Here is a 15,283-nt window from a genome sequence, read left to right as displayed (position 1 = left end):
CTGCGTTTGCAGCATCTCGCCATTCAGATCAGAAGTGCAAAAGGCAATTAAATAGGTTTTTTCCTTCTTCAGAAGTATGAAGTGAGTTTTGATGGAAGAAATGGCTCTTCCAGCATTCCCCCTGGATTTGCAGATGGGTTGTGTGGGCAAAGCTGGCAATTTGCTTCAAAAAGGAAGAACAGTGGAACAAGCAGGCTTCAGAAACACCCAGCACTCAGGTCTGTATATGGGACGGTGGCAATTGGAAGCATAAATATAGGGCTAGAAGAGATGCAGGAGGTCTTCCAGCGAACTCTCTACTTCATATCAGGATCCTTCTTGTCTAAACCAGTCCAGGGGAGTTTTTGCCTGTCCAGCAGCTAAAAGAGACCTGTGATAGAGATGCTGCAGCTTCTCCAGGGAATCTGTTCCAGTGCTGAACCACCTGTGGAGTTGCAAGGATCTTTCTACTATGTAATCTAAATCCATCTTGTGATTTTAAGCCTATTACTTCTTGCCCTGTCTTCTCTAGACATATGCAATTACTATCTGTTTCCTAACAACCCTTTTTGCAATTGTAGATAATGGTTATTGCACCTTCCTTAGTCTTCACTTTCCAAGCTTCAGTTCCTCCAATCTATCTATTTATCTATCTAGATACTTCCATTGCAATGAGAATATATAGAAAATGCTTCTACACACACACACACACACACACACACACACACACACACACACACACACCACCTATCTATCTAGATAGATAGATAGGTGTGTGTGTGTATATATGCACGTATGCATATATGCACATATATGTGTGTGTATGTATGTGCATATGTGTGTATGTCTAGAAGCATTTTCTATATATTCTCATTGCAATGGAAGTGAAGTGAAGCAATGAGCTCTTTCCACTCTCCATGACCGACCAAGCACAAACAGGCAGATAACAGTTTTGCTAGGCATGATTTATTTTCATGCATCTCATTGGGCTGTTAACTCTGGTGCCTAACAACAGCTATTAATTAGCACAATTATTGAATCCTTGTTTAGCTCTTCACAGGGATATTCAGACACTCTGGGCTTGCAGATGGGGTTTGGGATGGTGGCCAAGGCTTTGGGTATAGCACGATGAGTATTTTCTTATCCTGCTGCCCCACAGTGTCAGGAAAGAAAAGAAAAAAGTTGGCAATTAGAGGGAGGTGTCTTACCCTCAGAGATAAAGCAAGGAAGTGCTAACGGATACTGAAGTCAAGGCGGAGGTATTGATGGAACGGGCTCTATTTAGAGTTGCATTTGAGGTGCCCAACTCCGCTTGGGACCCACATGGGCAGTTGGCTGTGGACACTGGAGTTAAAAAGCAAAGATAAAGAGGAAGAGATAACATGGCTGCATTACCAGATGATAGCCAATCCCACAGGCTTCCTCATCAGCCCTCCCTGTTTAAGGGAAAGACCTGGCATTTCCTCACTCAGCCTTGAGCTGCAGTAGGAGGACGAGACTGGTGCCGGTGCTGGGTGCACATTAGTCCTGAGCACTGGACACTGGTCAGAGCCATGCTCTGTTTTCAGTGTGCATCCTCACCGAGCTCAGCAGGCGTTGTGGTTCAGACAAAAACACATGAATTGTGGCCTACAAGAGGAGAAACGGGAGCAGGAGCTATTGCAGATGCTCAAAGGGGTGCCAGTACCTCTTTGAGTACCTCTTTGGGTCATGAGCTTCCCCAGGACTGTAGTAGATCCCTGTAAGAAGAGCGATAGGACCTTCATTAAAGCATGGGATGAGCTTTTGGGAATGCAGGTTTCATTGTATTTCTCTACACGAGCCTCATCAGTACCTGTTTGTGCCTCTATTTCCATCTGTAAAATGGGCTGATCGTTTTGTCTCCCACCTTTTAGCGGTCTTGTCCACTTCAGCTCTTGATGATAAGGTCAGCCTGACATTTTAACAGCACTTAACACAACGGGACTTCAGTCGGACGAGGCGTCCCGGCTTTACTACACTGCAAATAACCAGTAGTGCACAAAGTGGCAACGACGCCCTCCTCTAAAAGGTTATTGTGTCTCTCGAACCCATGCAGCGTTACTGATTTATCTATCAATAACATTAGCCATATCAGTCACTAGCCGTGTTGAATCTGCCCTGCCCCAAAGAGATAATCTGAGTCTCTCTAATTGCGTGTGTAGGTGTTATGGATTTATAAGGGTTTCTATTCCCTTCCTGGGAGAAAGTAACATTTGCAAAAGTCAATGTGGGTGAACATTAGCAATCTCTGTCCGTGTATTTTTTTTTTTTTTTTTTTTTCAGCGCCGGATTACACACTGTCAATAACACCAGCTGGGTTATGACATTTGGAGAGGGTGAGGTTTTTTTTCCTTTAATCACAGCAAATGTACCCAATTGCATAGAGGGAGGGAAAGCTGCGGCAGAACCAGCTGACAAGTCGAAAATGCTCAGCGGCCCTGTTATAACGTGAGCATCACCATATATCTGCTCTACCCCATTTGCCTCGCGCGTATCCTGTACAGTTACACTGCCAGCCCGTGCAATGAAGCCATAAACCTTCCAGGAAACCCAGACTCTCCGATTTCAGGCTCGATTCGGTCAAATGGGACTGATTCGAAAGCAGGAGATGGGGAAGGAAAAGCTTTTAAACTATCCTGAGTGTGATAAATAGCCCAGGAAAAATCTGCAAATGCCTTGAGTAAATCCAATGCCGCTGAAACCTTTGCTTTTTGCATTCATGATTTCAGGACTAAGTGCCTGCTTCAAATAAGCAACGTAGCCAGTAGGACTCTTAGCACCATCCTAATGGAAGCTTTATTTTGTTTTTAATTGCACCGCGGGCTGATTTAGGTGTCTGGGGCTCTTGTTTGCTTACAAGGAACGATTTATCAGATGGCGGGTCGGCGGAGAATCTGCATCAAACCCACTCACTGTCTCCTGCGCTTGTTTATGAGGCTCTTTGCTTTCCCTTCCAGCGCTGCAACAGCCCAGGATGCGAACGGGGGTTGGCACTTGTGAAGGAAGAGGCGGTGTGGGATGAAACCCAGCTCCCGAACATTGCTGGTTTGAATGTAGGCCGGGCTGGTGGTGTAACTACCTCTAGTAATAAGCTCATTAGACCCTCACTAGAAATCTGCATTAGCTTTTTGGCAATGGAGCAAAATAGCACATGCACAAGCCAGTAAAAATTTGAGAGGGGTTTGCTTCCTCCTCCTGCCCGCCTTTTTGCATGTACAATTACCCAAGTGGTCTCCGTCCAATATTTGGTGTACTTAGGTGTGTGTGTATCATTAAACTCATCATTCTACTTGGGAACACAAGCCTGGGTTTGCAGTTTGCAGCTTTTAGTTCTGCGCTGTGAAAAGCGTATAGGAAGCAAGGAAAACAGAGATGATGCATCCAAAGCACTATTTTTATTTCAACTAATTCTCAGGTTAAACAGTTGGCAACAGGAGACGTACAGCAACGAAATAATTAGCCGAGCAAAACATACGCTACCCTGCAATTTAATGACTCCTCCATACAATGCAGATCAGTGCGTGTGTGGAGTGGGAGGAATAATAATAATAATAATAAAAAAAGCCTGTTTTTGGTTTCTAGCACGTAACATTTCCCCATTACCTGCAGTGAATTAAAAGAAATAAAGAGCGCAGCCTGCAGAAAGACGATTCCTCCACATGGTTTGTAGTGTACTGGAAATTATAGAGTCTGGTGCCTACATTTCACCGCATTTCATCCCTCACCGCTCCTTGTGGTTTCCATTGCAATGATGGGTAACTCTGAAACTCAGCCCCTAAGCAACAGTGCAGGGTTTATCATTAAAAAGGAAAGATAATACATTATATCCTATGCCATGCTCTTTTAAGTAGCACCTTCATACAAAGGACTGTTATAGATAGATAGGCCCATTCCAACAGGACTATGCATGGGTTTGAAATACTTGCCGGTCAGCATATTGGGTGATGGAGTTACAATAGCAGAAGAGAGGTGATACTTAAGAAAAATGCCTTATTTTTCATCTGAGATTTTCCTCTGGCTGATTCAGCAGAGATGCTGCAGTCTGTTTTTGTAGACTGGGCTGTGGGATTGGGCTCTTCTGCTCCCACGAGCATCCCAAGGGTGCAGAAGAAGGGCTGAGGTTTGCTTGGTACTCGCACGATAGCATCGCAATGAAATGCTGCCTGGTTCTGCCAGTATGCCCCATTTCCCTTTCTTCATAAACACACACCCCGCTTTCCTCCCACGTGTATAAAAACATTACTGGTTAACAACGCGAGAAGCAGATCATCTGGCTGCTGATTTCAAGCAGGCCCTAAAGATATCCACTGGAGTGGGGTCATTACCATGCTGATACACATGTGTGCGCTTCTAAGAGGGGAGATAGTAATAAGCCTCACCAAAGCATTGAAGGCCCGTAGCCAAGAGGTGGCTACTCTATGGCTGGCTTAATTAAATGGCCATTGAAGATGATGTAGACATCGGACTCCTCGCTATAGATGGCGTTCTCTCTCTCCCGCTTAAACATCCTCACCCAGACCTCATCCCCCTCCTGTAGCTCCAACATCAGGCTTTGGCTCTGCATGATGCTCCGATCACTGGGCTGGGCGTAAAGGATGGCCACTTCGTTGTCATTCTTCATTAAGTGCAGGTAGGTCTCTTTGAAGTTCCAGGTATGGACATTCAGGTTGAAGAGGTAGATCCCCGGCACGTAGCAGAAGAACTTCCCCATGAACATGTTGAAGTGTTTGTAGAGGTTGACAAACTCAGTGTCAAAAGTGACGTGCTCAAAATACTCGGAGCTGTGGAGAGGCTTCCTCCGGCCCACCGAAAAAGCAGCGTATAGTTGTTTGCAGGAATGGCCTGATGGGCCAGACTGGCCTTTCTGACCTTTCTGTCCGTTATAACCACGTAGACCTCGTGCTCCCTCCTTTCCAAATGCTCCAGGATTTCCTCTGTCTCCCATCTCCCCTTTTTCTCCTATAATCACAAAGGACTCGTTTTCAAAACCGATGCATTTATAACACGGGGCACAAACACATCGGGATGGAGGCAGGCAGCCAATATTCAAGCACAAACACATCTGGATGGAGGGAGGCAGCCAATATTCAAGCACAAACACACCTGGATGGACGCAACCAGCGTTCGACCCGATAAAAACTCTCCAGGTGCCTTCAGGAGTTCTTGTCATTCTTAAATACCCATCTAAATCTGAATTTTGGACCATCCTTATCCCAACTCCCACAAGGCCATGCTGCTGGGTGGCCCATGTTGATTACCCAGAAAAAAAAGGAGTCCCCTTTAATTTTGCATTATTTTTTATGGCCAAAATTATTAAAAGGATTAAACTATAGAAGTCAAGAACATGTGTAAAATGTGACAGGAAGTGAAGGTTACAGTACTATTTTCTGTTTAGTTAATTAGGCGATAGTCTTTGTTAAAAAATGCAGGCAAAGTATGAGAAAAATTGTTCAACAAACTTCTGGTCCTTACTATCCCGAATTTACCTTCCCCATGTTTGCACCTCTCTGCGTTGCAAAATCTAAGCTGTCTTTATACAAATATTTGCAGAAAGTGATTTTTTTTTGGCTCATATTAGAGCTAGATATAGTTACACAACTAAACTCATTTCAGAGAAGTAGTTTACAAGGGAAGTTAGACCAGGGAAGATAGGGAAAGATGCACCAGTTGAATTTAGGTGACCGGTACCAAATGCTGAGAGAGGGTGACAAAAACAAAGGACAGACAACACGGGGTGAAATCCTGACTTCACTGGACTTCTGTGTTGATGTGCAAAAATCGACTTTGTTTCATATATCTGACTCGATGATTGATTAGCATATACACAGCGGAGAAAGGAGAGATGCTATGGATGTGACTGATGTGGAAGAGAACAGGATGCCAACATTTTAGCAGAGGTTTTCAAGGCAGAAGGGACCCCCGATGACCCTCTAATCTGTCCTGAAGCAGGACAGCCATCATTGAACCCGCCCACTATCCCCTGCATGAAGCCTAGGATTTCTATCTGTGTTATACCGTGTCTTTTTAGAAAGAGACCCAATTTTGATTCAGGAGCCTCTGAGTGAGTTGAGAGTCCATTAAATCTTTCATTCCATCAGTTATTTGCCCTTGCTGTAAAAATCTTTGGACCGTCTGAATTTGTTCATCTCGAACCTGAATCTTTTCCCTCCTGTTATCTGGTATGTTAAAGACCTAGAAAGTACCTTCTCCACCTATCGGTGCCAATGGACAGGGAGTAAGTTGCCACTGGTGCCTCTCTTGGATGAACTATATATGTTGAATTACTGAAGTTTATGGGTATTTTCCTCTCTAGAGGAGGAACTGAGGTTATGAAGTTATGGTCAATGCAGAAGGATTCCCCTGCTACCATGCTTTACTCACCTTTCAGGATGGTGATGTCTATAGTGGGCCGGACTTTGGGTACCGAATAGGCAGGGTCATTGCTCATCCTCGCGTACCGCGAAGAGGACACCGAGACAGGCTGCTCTGAAGGGCCGCAGCATCGCACACATGACAGCCGCCGGACTTCCCGTCTTGGCGAGCCCTTTTCTAGCAAAGCGCCCACGTTCACAATGGATACCAAGAGCATGAGAAGCAAGGCACTCATCTTCAACTCGGCCAGCTGGAGCAGGGAGAGTAACAGTAATGATTAATGGGATGATTCAACCCAGAGCAACTGATGGCCATCTGTCTGCTTACCACAGGGCACACTTATTATTTATGCTATTGTCGTAGCATCAAGAGGTCCCCATCAGGGGTCAGGCCTGATCATGTTAGGCGCTGTACATGCAAACAGCAAAAGGCCAGTCAGTCTGCAGCCACCAGGACAATGATGTACATACAGGGACAGAAAAATAACGCCCACCGTTTTGATTAAAAACTCGTTTCAATTTAGGGGGCATAGATTGCATGCAGCCTTGACGGACTAAACCCCCGTCACGTGTACAAGCGCCCGTAGTGGTCACAGCACACCTACAGCTTAGCCACTGCTCAACCAGTGCTTGCAATCAGCATTAGATGAAAAGCAAAGTATTAATATAATAATAATCATTTTTGTTTTTTACCATCCCTAATTACTATAATTCCTTAAAAAAAAAAAACCCAATAAAAGCAAATATAACACATATAATTCTCCAGAGTGTTTAGGGGAAATGTGAATGTAGGAGGGTATGCAACTATACAGTTTCCCTGGCAAATCTTCCTTTTAGCCTTTTGTTAGATAAGTGCTTTAACACTGAATGAGTTGGTCAAGCAGGGCTTTTTGATTATATCTGTTTTCTCTCTCGGCCGAATTTCTATGTAGGCTTCGTATCTGAATTACTAAATTAGCCTGTTGGAAAATCAGAGAGTCGCTGTGAATGTGGACGTTAAGTAGCAATGGCTTTGCACAAACACTGGTTCTGGATTTTTAATGATGGTTTCCTACAGTATTATCTGAAGGCTCCGAAGCGCCACATGGAAATGCAGAGATGCAATAGATGATGGCTAGGCAATCACTTGTCTTCTATATCTTTGTATAGACATGTCAGTCGTTTCACCAGGAATTCATTGCCCGCTCCACTGGTTTTCATAATGCTTCACCAACTCACTGTCGCAAAGGTTCTGGCCTATAGTTTTCTTGTTAAAAGTTATGCCCTTTTGGGGCCTGATCCAGAGTCCGTGTAGTCGAAGCAAAGATTCTCGCTTTGTCAGACACTTCACAACTCCCAATTTTGCAGCAGGCTGTACTGGGCGTTCACGGGGAGGTAGGAGAGGTGATGGCTGGCATGATTTCCAAATACTGCCAAGATTTCAAACCTTGGTAAGCCAGGCTGCAGTTTCTCTGGGCTGGGAACTATGGATACAGAACAGATTGCCACTATGGGAAATAGCCTAGAATCATAGAAAATTCAGGTTGAAGGGAGCTCAGGAGGTCACATCTAGTCCAACCCCCTGCTCCAAGCGGGACCGGCCCCAACTACATCATCCCAGCCAAGGCTGCGGCAAGCCGGGTCTTAAATACCACCAAGGATGGAGGCTCCACCATCTTTCTAGGTAACTTGTTCCAGTGCTTCATCACCCTCCTAGTGAGAAAGTTTTCCCTAATATCCAACCTCAACTTTCCTTGCTGCAATGTGAGCCCATTGCTCCTTGTCCTGTCATCCGCCCCCACTGAGACCAGCCCAGCTCCATCCTCTTTGCAGCCCCCCTGCAGCGAGTTAAAGGCTGCTGTTCAATCCCCCTCGGTCTTCTCTTCTCCAGATTAAATAAACCCAGTTCCAGAGAAGAGAAGACCGAGAGGGATGTAATATCTGCCCTTTGGACTATAGGCAGTTTATAGGAGACATCCTGCTCGGGTTCTGGCTTTTGACTTATCACCACAAAGAATGAGATGCTCACTTTTTATTTTTCTATCGTACTTCTGTTGAACTCACTGAGAGGCCTGCCAAATGCTTCTGGACTATTTATAATCATTAGCATGAATAATAATAATACCTTTTCATTTGAAAGCAATGAACAGTTTTCTACTGACTGTAGAATAATGGTGATGGTGCTGTTCACAATGCAACAAATCTGATATTGGGTGTAAGTTTTTGGGAAGTTAACAGGGTTTAATGTGATGCAGTTTGAGGCCAAAATTCTCATTCATGCAGACATCCTTTTACACCACTCTGGAATGAAATTAGGTGTGCATTCGGTCTCCTTATATTGCCAGATGAATGTACAGGGGATGAAAGCAAATTTGAAAGAGGACCCATATCGACAATCTATTCGGGTAGTATGTCCTACTTACATGGTACATTTTTAATGATGGATTCTCTGTTTTCAGACCACAAGTTTCTAGGCTTGTTTAGGTCTGGTCTAAAGTCAAGAGGACAATTAGCTATGTTGTCATATAAAGAAACCCCCCCAAAACTAAATCTATTGGCTGTTCAAGACCCGATTTTATTTCACTTTAAAAATAGTTGACTTTTTCATGGTTTTGGCCCATAAAGCAGTAACCCTGGGGACACGTGGTAGAACATTGCATCGTTTCAATCTCAATGCATTAGGCAAAGGAGGCATAATTGTTTTTCTACCTGCTTGTATTGCTCTCATCAAGGAGCATCAGAGTATTCATTAGGAAAAATATTTCTGATTTGGATGTAGTTGGATTCATAAATGTAAAGATATTAGTTCTTGTTTAAAGCACATTGTTCAGATTAGAACGGTGATTATCTCTAAAAGGATCAACATGTATGTGCTGAGCTTTTTTCCTTCTCAAAACAATAAAAAAAAGGGAAAGTTATTCACTCAGGGACTATTTAGACGTTTAGGTAAAAGAGTGGTGTTTGGGGTCTACACAGAAATAGATCTCTATCTCTCTATCTATTGTGTGTTAGAGAGAAGTATTATGATAATTACCCACAGGGGAAATTATCAAAATCCACGATTTTTTCCATGATTCATGAAGCATCAGGATGTGTGGGGGTGCAAGGTGGGCAGGTTTGTTTTCCTCTGCTTTGGGAAAAACAGTCTATTGAGCAAAAAAAAAAAAATCATCTATGACCTATAGCTCTTGGAAATCAAAGCAAAAATGCTTCCTTTAAGGGTCTTGAATTTTCATATCTGCGGGTGTGTAAGCATGTGTGGAAACCTTTATAATTGGACATCTCACGGACTCTACGTGTGGTTGAAGGTAAGGCCACTGTGGTGTCAGAGTATGCATGTGAAAATAGATTGTCATATGCCGACAAAGAACTAGGGAAAGGAGATAAAAATAGAGAGAAAGCAGGTAGGGGAGAGCAGCAAAGAGAGCACGGCGGGGGGAGAGGACAAAACCTCACGGTGCAGCACTTGCAAAGTTGCATTTCAGAGCACAGCTACAGAGCAAGCAAAGGGGAAATGGAAACCAAGGGAGCAAAATGAGGGAATGAAAGCGAAAACCCACATGGGATTAGAGGGAAAGAAAGGGGAAAAAAAATAGATGGACTCAAAATGGATTAGAGAAGAAAAGCACGTCTGCAGATCAGTGGGAAAGTCCGGGAGGCCTGGAGGAAACGCTGAAAAAGAGAAAAAGACAACCTAAAAATGAAGGTAGCGCCCCTAACGTAACACTGGTGATGGAAATATGGGTGGAAAGGGGAGATGTGTTTTTCATTAAAGACGGTTACCGAGATCTTACTGTACCAAGTGCAACACTAACCTTTTTCTTCCCAACGTGGCAGATTTATCACCTTCGCAAGACTGTGAACGACAAACTCTGAGATGTTCTGCCAGCACCTCCGCTTACACTAGAGGAAAGATCTGGCAGGTTGTGTCTTCAGCAAATGATTCAAACTCCAACACGGGGGGAACATTTGTCCTACTTTTTCATACTGATCGGATGTGCTGGCGTGTGTCTAGAATGATGTATTAGTTCAACGCTGACTGCCTGGAGATGGCAGACCTGATCAAATTCCTGTTTGGTCATCCTTCGGGGTACTTCTCCAGGGAGAGGGCGAGACATTTCCAAAGATAAAGGACAGAAAAAGAAACCTAAGATTGTTTTCAGTGCAAAGAAACTGTCCGTGGTAAGGAAATCTTAGCATCCCAAAATATTTCAGTGTAGGATTGCTGTTTTCTTACTGAGTTGAAAGCTCTGAAATGGGACCACATACTTGAGCAAAACTGTGGGGTGGGGGGGAGAAAGCAGGCAGACCCTGTTTTTCCATCCTATGACAAATTTAGAAAGTTTACCTAATTGTTCCCAATAATTGCACATAAAAGATTAAATTAAAAAAAATACATTATGAAGTGACAAAAATAAAACGTGGGTCCAGGTCAATCAAAATATTTTGTGCTGATAACATTGAAAAAAGCCATTTCGATTTCAGCTATGCAGGGGGCTGGTCCAGATGATCTCCCAAGGTCCTGTCCAGCCTTACAATCTATGAACTATATTGGGGGTTTGAATTTTTCTATGCTCATTAGCTTAAAACTAAAAATGAAAGGGCATGTCACACATTCACAGAAGTTTAGGGCTGGAAGGGACCTTGGGAGATCATCGGGTCCAGCCCACTTGTTGTCAAGTGGAAAACTTTGAATTTTATATTTAGAAAATGTAAAAAAATAAAATAAAAAAAAAGGATATTCATTGATTACATTTAGAAATTGTAAAAAAAAAAAAATAAAAATACATTTGTTGATTGTTTCGTTTCAAAACCTTTTCAAAATATTTTCACTGGAAAAAAAAAAAAAAAAAAAAGAATTGCCCACACTGACCTTTCCCCCCTCCAAATTTTGTCATCTAGCGAATCAGTATTTTTCAATAAAATCATTTAACCAAAAAATTCCTGATTGGGTCTTCTCATCCATTGTTATATCACCGTTTGATGGCCACCATGTTCACAACCCCGGGGGCTCAAAGAAGAGGCTCCAAACGTTGGTGGCTTGTCCAAAAACGCAAGCCCGGTCATTCTGCCTGCCGAATGGTCTCTCTCCATGTCTGTGCTATTTTCAAGGACCCAAGAGCAAAGGGATAAAAAATACTGCAAGGCACCCCACAGTTGGGAGTCTTCTCAGAGAGATGGTAAGCGCTATAAAATTGCCTGCAATTTCTGATAGTTTGTCTAAAGGGACCCTGTCTTCTGCACCTCTCGAGGTCTGCTGTTCACTAATTCCTTTTACGCTTGCAACCCACGTTCCCTAATGACACAAGTGATTAAGCCACATACACTATGACACTATAACACATCCTCGTTACAATAGCTGCATGTGCATTACTGTCTCTGATTTTCATGAATGAACTTTTGGTGCTTTAAAGTGATGTTTCTTCTCGGCTAATCTGATTCCAATAGGTAATTACTATGAGGAATGGAAACTGGTTTTTTTCCTATAATGGTCTCAAGAGACCTGCTCAGAACACAGCATAAGCACAGCTAATTTCTGGTGGCAAATGAGATGGAAGAAAAATAGCTGAATTTTTCTCTGGACAACCAAGAAAATGAAACTTCTTCATGCATTAAATGGGGATATCTTAAAAAAAAAAAAAAAATCTTTAGCAATTAAATTGGAAGCTTGCAAAACATGAAATGATTCAACCGTGACCCTTGGACTTCTGTTTTGATTCTTTTTTGTTACGGTCTTGGTAAAAAATCCTATTAAAAAAATAATCGGAAAGTGGAGCCTGATTTTTGTGAAAGCATTATGGATCTGATCCATAAGAAGCCTTTTCTACGGTATTTCTATCCAGATGAGAATAGAAAAATACTAGAGTCTCATTTAATAGTCTCTCTTCCCTGCAGCAAATCCAGCAGGTTTTGCAAAGCAAGCATCCAAACTTTTGAATGCATTCCCAGATACAACCCGAAATAATAAACCTGTATTGCCAATGGCTGAGCTCTCACTTCATTGTCAAAGCAGGTGTTGTATAAATTATGGATCTGAAGAGTTTTCTCTAGCCAAGGACACTGTTGTATCATATGCTCCGTTTGATCCAGAGCAGACAGTTATATAAATACATTACCGCTACTCTACAGTGATTCTTGGTGGACTAATTAAACACCCCATAAAACAGTGACCAGTCTTAAATATAAACAGATAAGGCTGCAACGTTACAAATAGCTATGTTGCAAACTAAACTCCATGCGGATGTGGTTTAGTTGGCAACGTAGCAAGCTCATTTAAATAGTAAAAAAACCCTGCATGTGTACAGCATGATGCAATTAAACCACAAAAACGGCCAGTTTTCGTCACATGTACAAGCGCCCTTCAAATCCAGACGGTTCAGCAATCTCTCCTAGCGGCAGGTTCATACTGCCCTGATGGACAGCTGTTCTTTGAAACGGTGGCCTAGTTCTCAGATACACTTTGGTGCCTTGATGCACACTGAGATATAATGAGCATTTTTGCCTGCCTGAATATCATTTGGGGAGCACACGGAGAGGAAGAGTTGGCCGCGTCCCTTAAAATAGCACAATTTAACAGCCTTTTGCAGATGCCTTTCTGTTGGCTCCCTCTCTTCACATGTTTCAAAGCATTTGGGGATGACTCTCTTGAGGAGCGGCCAGCACCAGAAAGTCCGTGGCTTTCGAATGTGGTTGCTTACAGCTAAAAGATCTTTTCCCAGTGTCCGCTTTGTCTGGATACACGGTGAGACCATCGAAAAGTGCAGCTATGAGCATGGAGCACAACCCTGAACTTCTATATGTCCCAAATTTAAAGGAGCTGAGATCTGCACCCAAACACTTCAGAAGCTTGGGTCACATCCCAAATTAGTAGCTGTCCTGTGCTTTCACAGTTGCCTGAACAAGAGGTTAGATCCAATCCTTACAGTTCAGCAAGCCTTTGCTCTGGTTCCTAATAAAGAAGAGATATATCATTCAGAGCTGGCAGGCGCTGACATAATTCCACTCTGATCAAGGGAGCAATGCCTGCTTTCATGCCATGTGTGAAATTGCCTTCTGCTTCATTAATGATTTGGGGTCTCAGATAATCATTTTTCTTGTTACTGTTGCAAGTGTTGTTATTAATACGGCTATTGTTTTATGCATTTGTATTACAGAAACGCTTCAGAGCCTCGGTCGCGGCCCAGAACACCAACTAAAAGTGATCGCTGCTTACTAAAGACCCAAGTGTCCCTTCCTTGTTTGTTATTTCCCCTGAGCAATACTTGGTGGTGTTACTTGCCAGGAACATGACTGCAATGGTCTGGACACTGGACAGGGTCATGTTTTTTTACTGGGCGGGCCCTGAGAAGGAGTCTCATTTTCACATGGCCAGACAATGATTCAGCCCTGCTTTTTGGCGAAAGAGGACAAGTTCCAGCTCAGCAACTGCCCAGAGGAAACACAAGCTGATGAAATGGGCCGCTCCTCTGCTCCTTGCCGGTAGAAATGGAGTTCCTCCTGGTGACGGCACCGCCTGTGAGTCCGTGGCTTGGGGCCTCGGTTTCAGCCACGTGCTTCAGTCACATGGATGACGACGATGATGGTGATGGTGAGTCTTCATCACTCGCATGGAAAGAGGTTTCTTTGCAGCATGAGACCTCTACTTTTACTCTTTGGCAACTGTTTCCAGCTGCTTGCAAAGCAAAAGGGCAAGGGCTGGCGTTGACTCCCATCGGACAGACACTTCTCTCCCTCGGTCTAGGCAATCCACATGGAGATGACTAAATGATGACTCAACCAGCCCTCTGCTAAGCCGCCCAGGCACCACCATTAATCAGCTGAGGCTAGGGGAAGAAAGCATGCTTCACACCCCTGCGATTCTTGGGCAAAGCTGGAGCAACACATGTGAAAGCTGTGAATGTTTCCTAGCCTGGAGGGGGGGCTGTAAAGACAACTCCTACATCTGCCTTGCATCTGTGCTGGGAAAGCAGATAAAGCCCCCTTAGCAAAGGCAGCCATTGGAAAGTACAGCCGGGGCACTGATTCATATGGACAAACCTATTGCTTAAAAAAAGCCAAGCAGCATGAACGCGATTTCTGCGGGGCATGGCAGGGGTGGCAAAGGAAGCGATGAGCATTAGCAGGGACATGTTAAAGCCACTACCACAGTATTCTGGAAAGCTCCCAGTCAACCCACTCCTTTATTTTGCCTGTCCCGGTACAGCATAAAAGTAAAGACCAAGTCACTGCACCGATATATATAAAAAATATATATATATATATATTTTTTTTGTGACTCATTCAAGCCATCAGCAGCGACTGGGTGGGAACAGTCCCTTCTCCAGATCGATCATTTTTCCAGCTGTTTGCATCCAGTGAACTTACCTTGTGACTCAAAACCTCCTTTTCTCCTTAGTTTCTTTGCTGTTGCTTGGGGAGCTTCATAATATGAAAGCTACTGTTCATTCAGCGGCCGGGGTGGAGGCTTCTGCTTCAGTTTCCTTGCTGGTATCCAAATGAAACACGGAGCATCAGTCCAACTTCTTATGAAACTCAGCAGCTGGAAGTGCTGGCTGCTTGGGACAGAGCTGGGTGGCTGGCTTACAGCAAGCAGTGCAGCTTTCCGCTCCTCCTGGACCTTTTCATTTTTTTTCCTGTAGCCTCTTTGGCTCAGAGACAGTCCGTCAGGCTCCTCTAACAGCAAGAAATGCAGGATTAAAAAAACCCCCAAAAACCACAAACAGCTCTCGCGGCCAGCAGGAAGTTAAAAATGCAAGAAATACATGGAGCTGTTTTTTCATGGGGATATTCAGCATCTTCTCAGCAAAAAAAGAAAAAAAAAAGTTTTGCATTTTATAGAGGAGACGAGGGCACCTGCTAGGATCCTCCAGCATAATCTGCAGCTGCTCCTGGGATCTTATAATGTGGAGGTGTTGCCTGTCCCTGCCTGTAGG

At 43.7% G+C, this 15,283-nt stretch overlaps 1 protein-coding gene across 1 annotated transcript; it reads right to left on the bottom strand.

The window, feature by feature from the left end:
- Positions 1-3,385: 3,385 nt before the first annotated feature.
- Positions 3,386-15,028, bottom strand: C1QTNF8 (C1q and TNF related 8). The gene is made up of 3 exons (XM_006274748.4): positions 14,715-15,028; positions 6,382-6,622; positions 3,386-4,959 (listed from the first exon to the last, which is right to left on the bottom strand). Exons 2-3 carry the CDS (start codon positions 6,605-6,607, stop codon positions 4,412-4,414), a joined length of 774 nt encoding a protein of 257 aa, XP_006274810.2. The 5' UTR covers positions 6,608-6,622; positions 14,715-15,028; the 3' UTR covers positions 3,386-4,411.
- Between the last annotated feature and the right edge of the window lie 255 nt (positions 15,029-15,283).

Source organism: Alligator mississippiensis, chromosome 13 (assembly GCF_030867095.1).
Source record: "Alligator mississippiensis isolate rAllMis1 chromosome 13, rAllMis1, whole genome shotgun sequence".
In the NCBI taxonomy this organism is placed as follows: Eukaryota; Metazoa; Chordata; order Crocodylia; family Alligatoridae; genus Alligator; species Alligator mississippiensis.
Note: the sequence above shows the minus strand (reverse complement) of the source record. Positions and strands in the feature narration are given on the sequence as shown.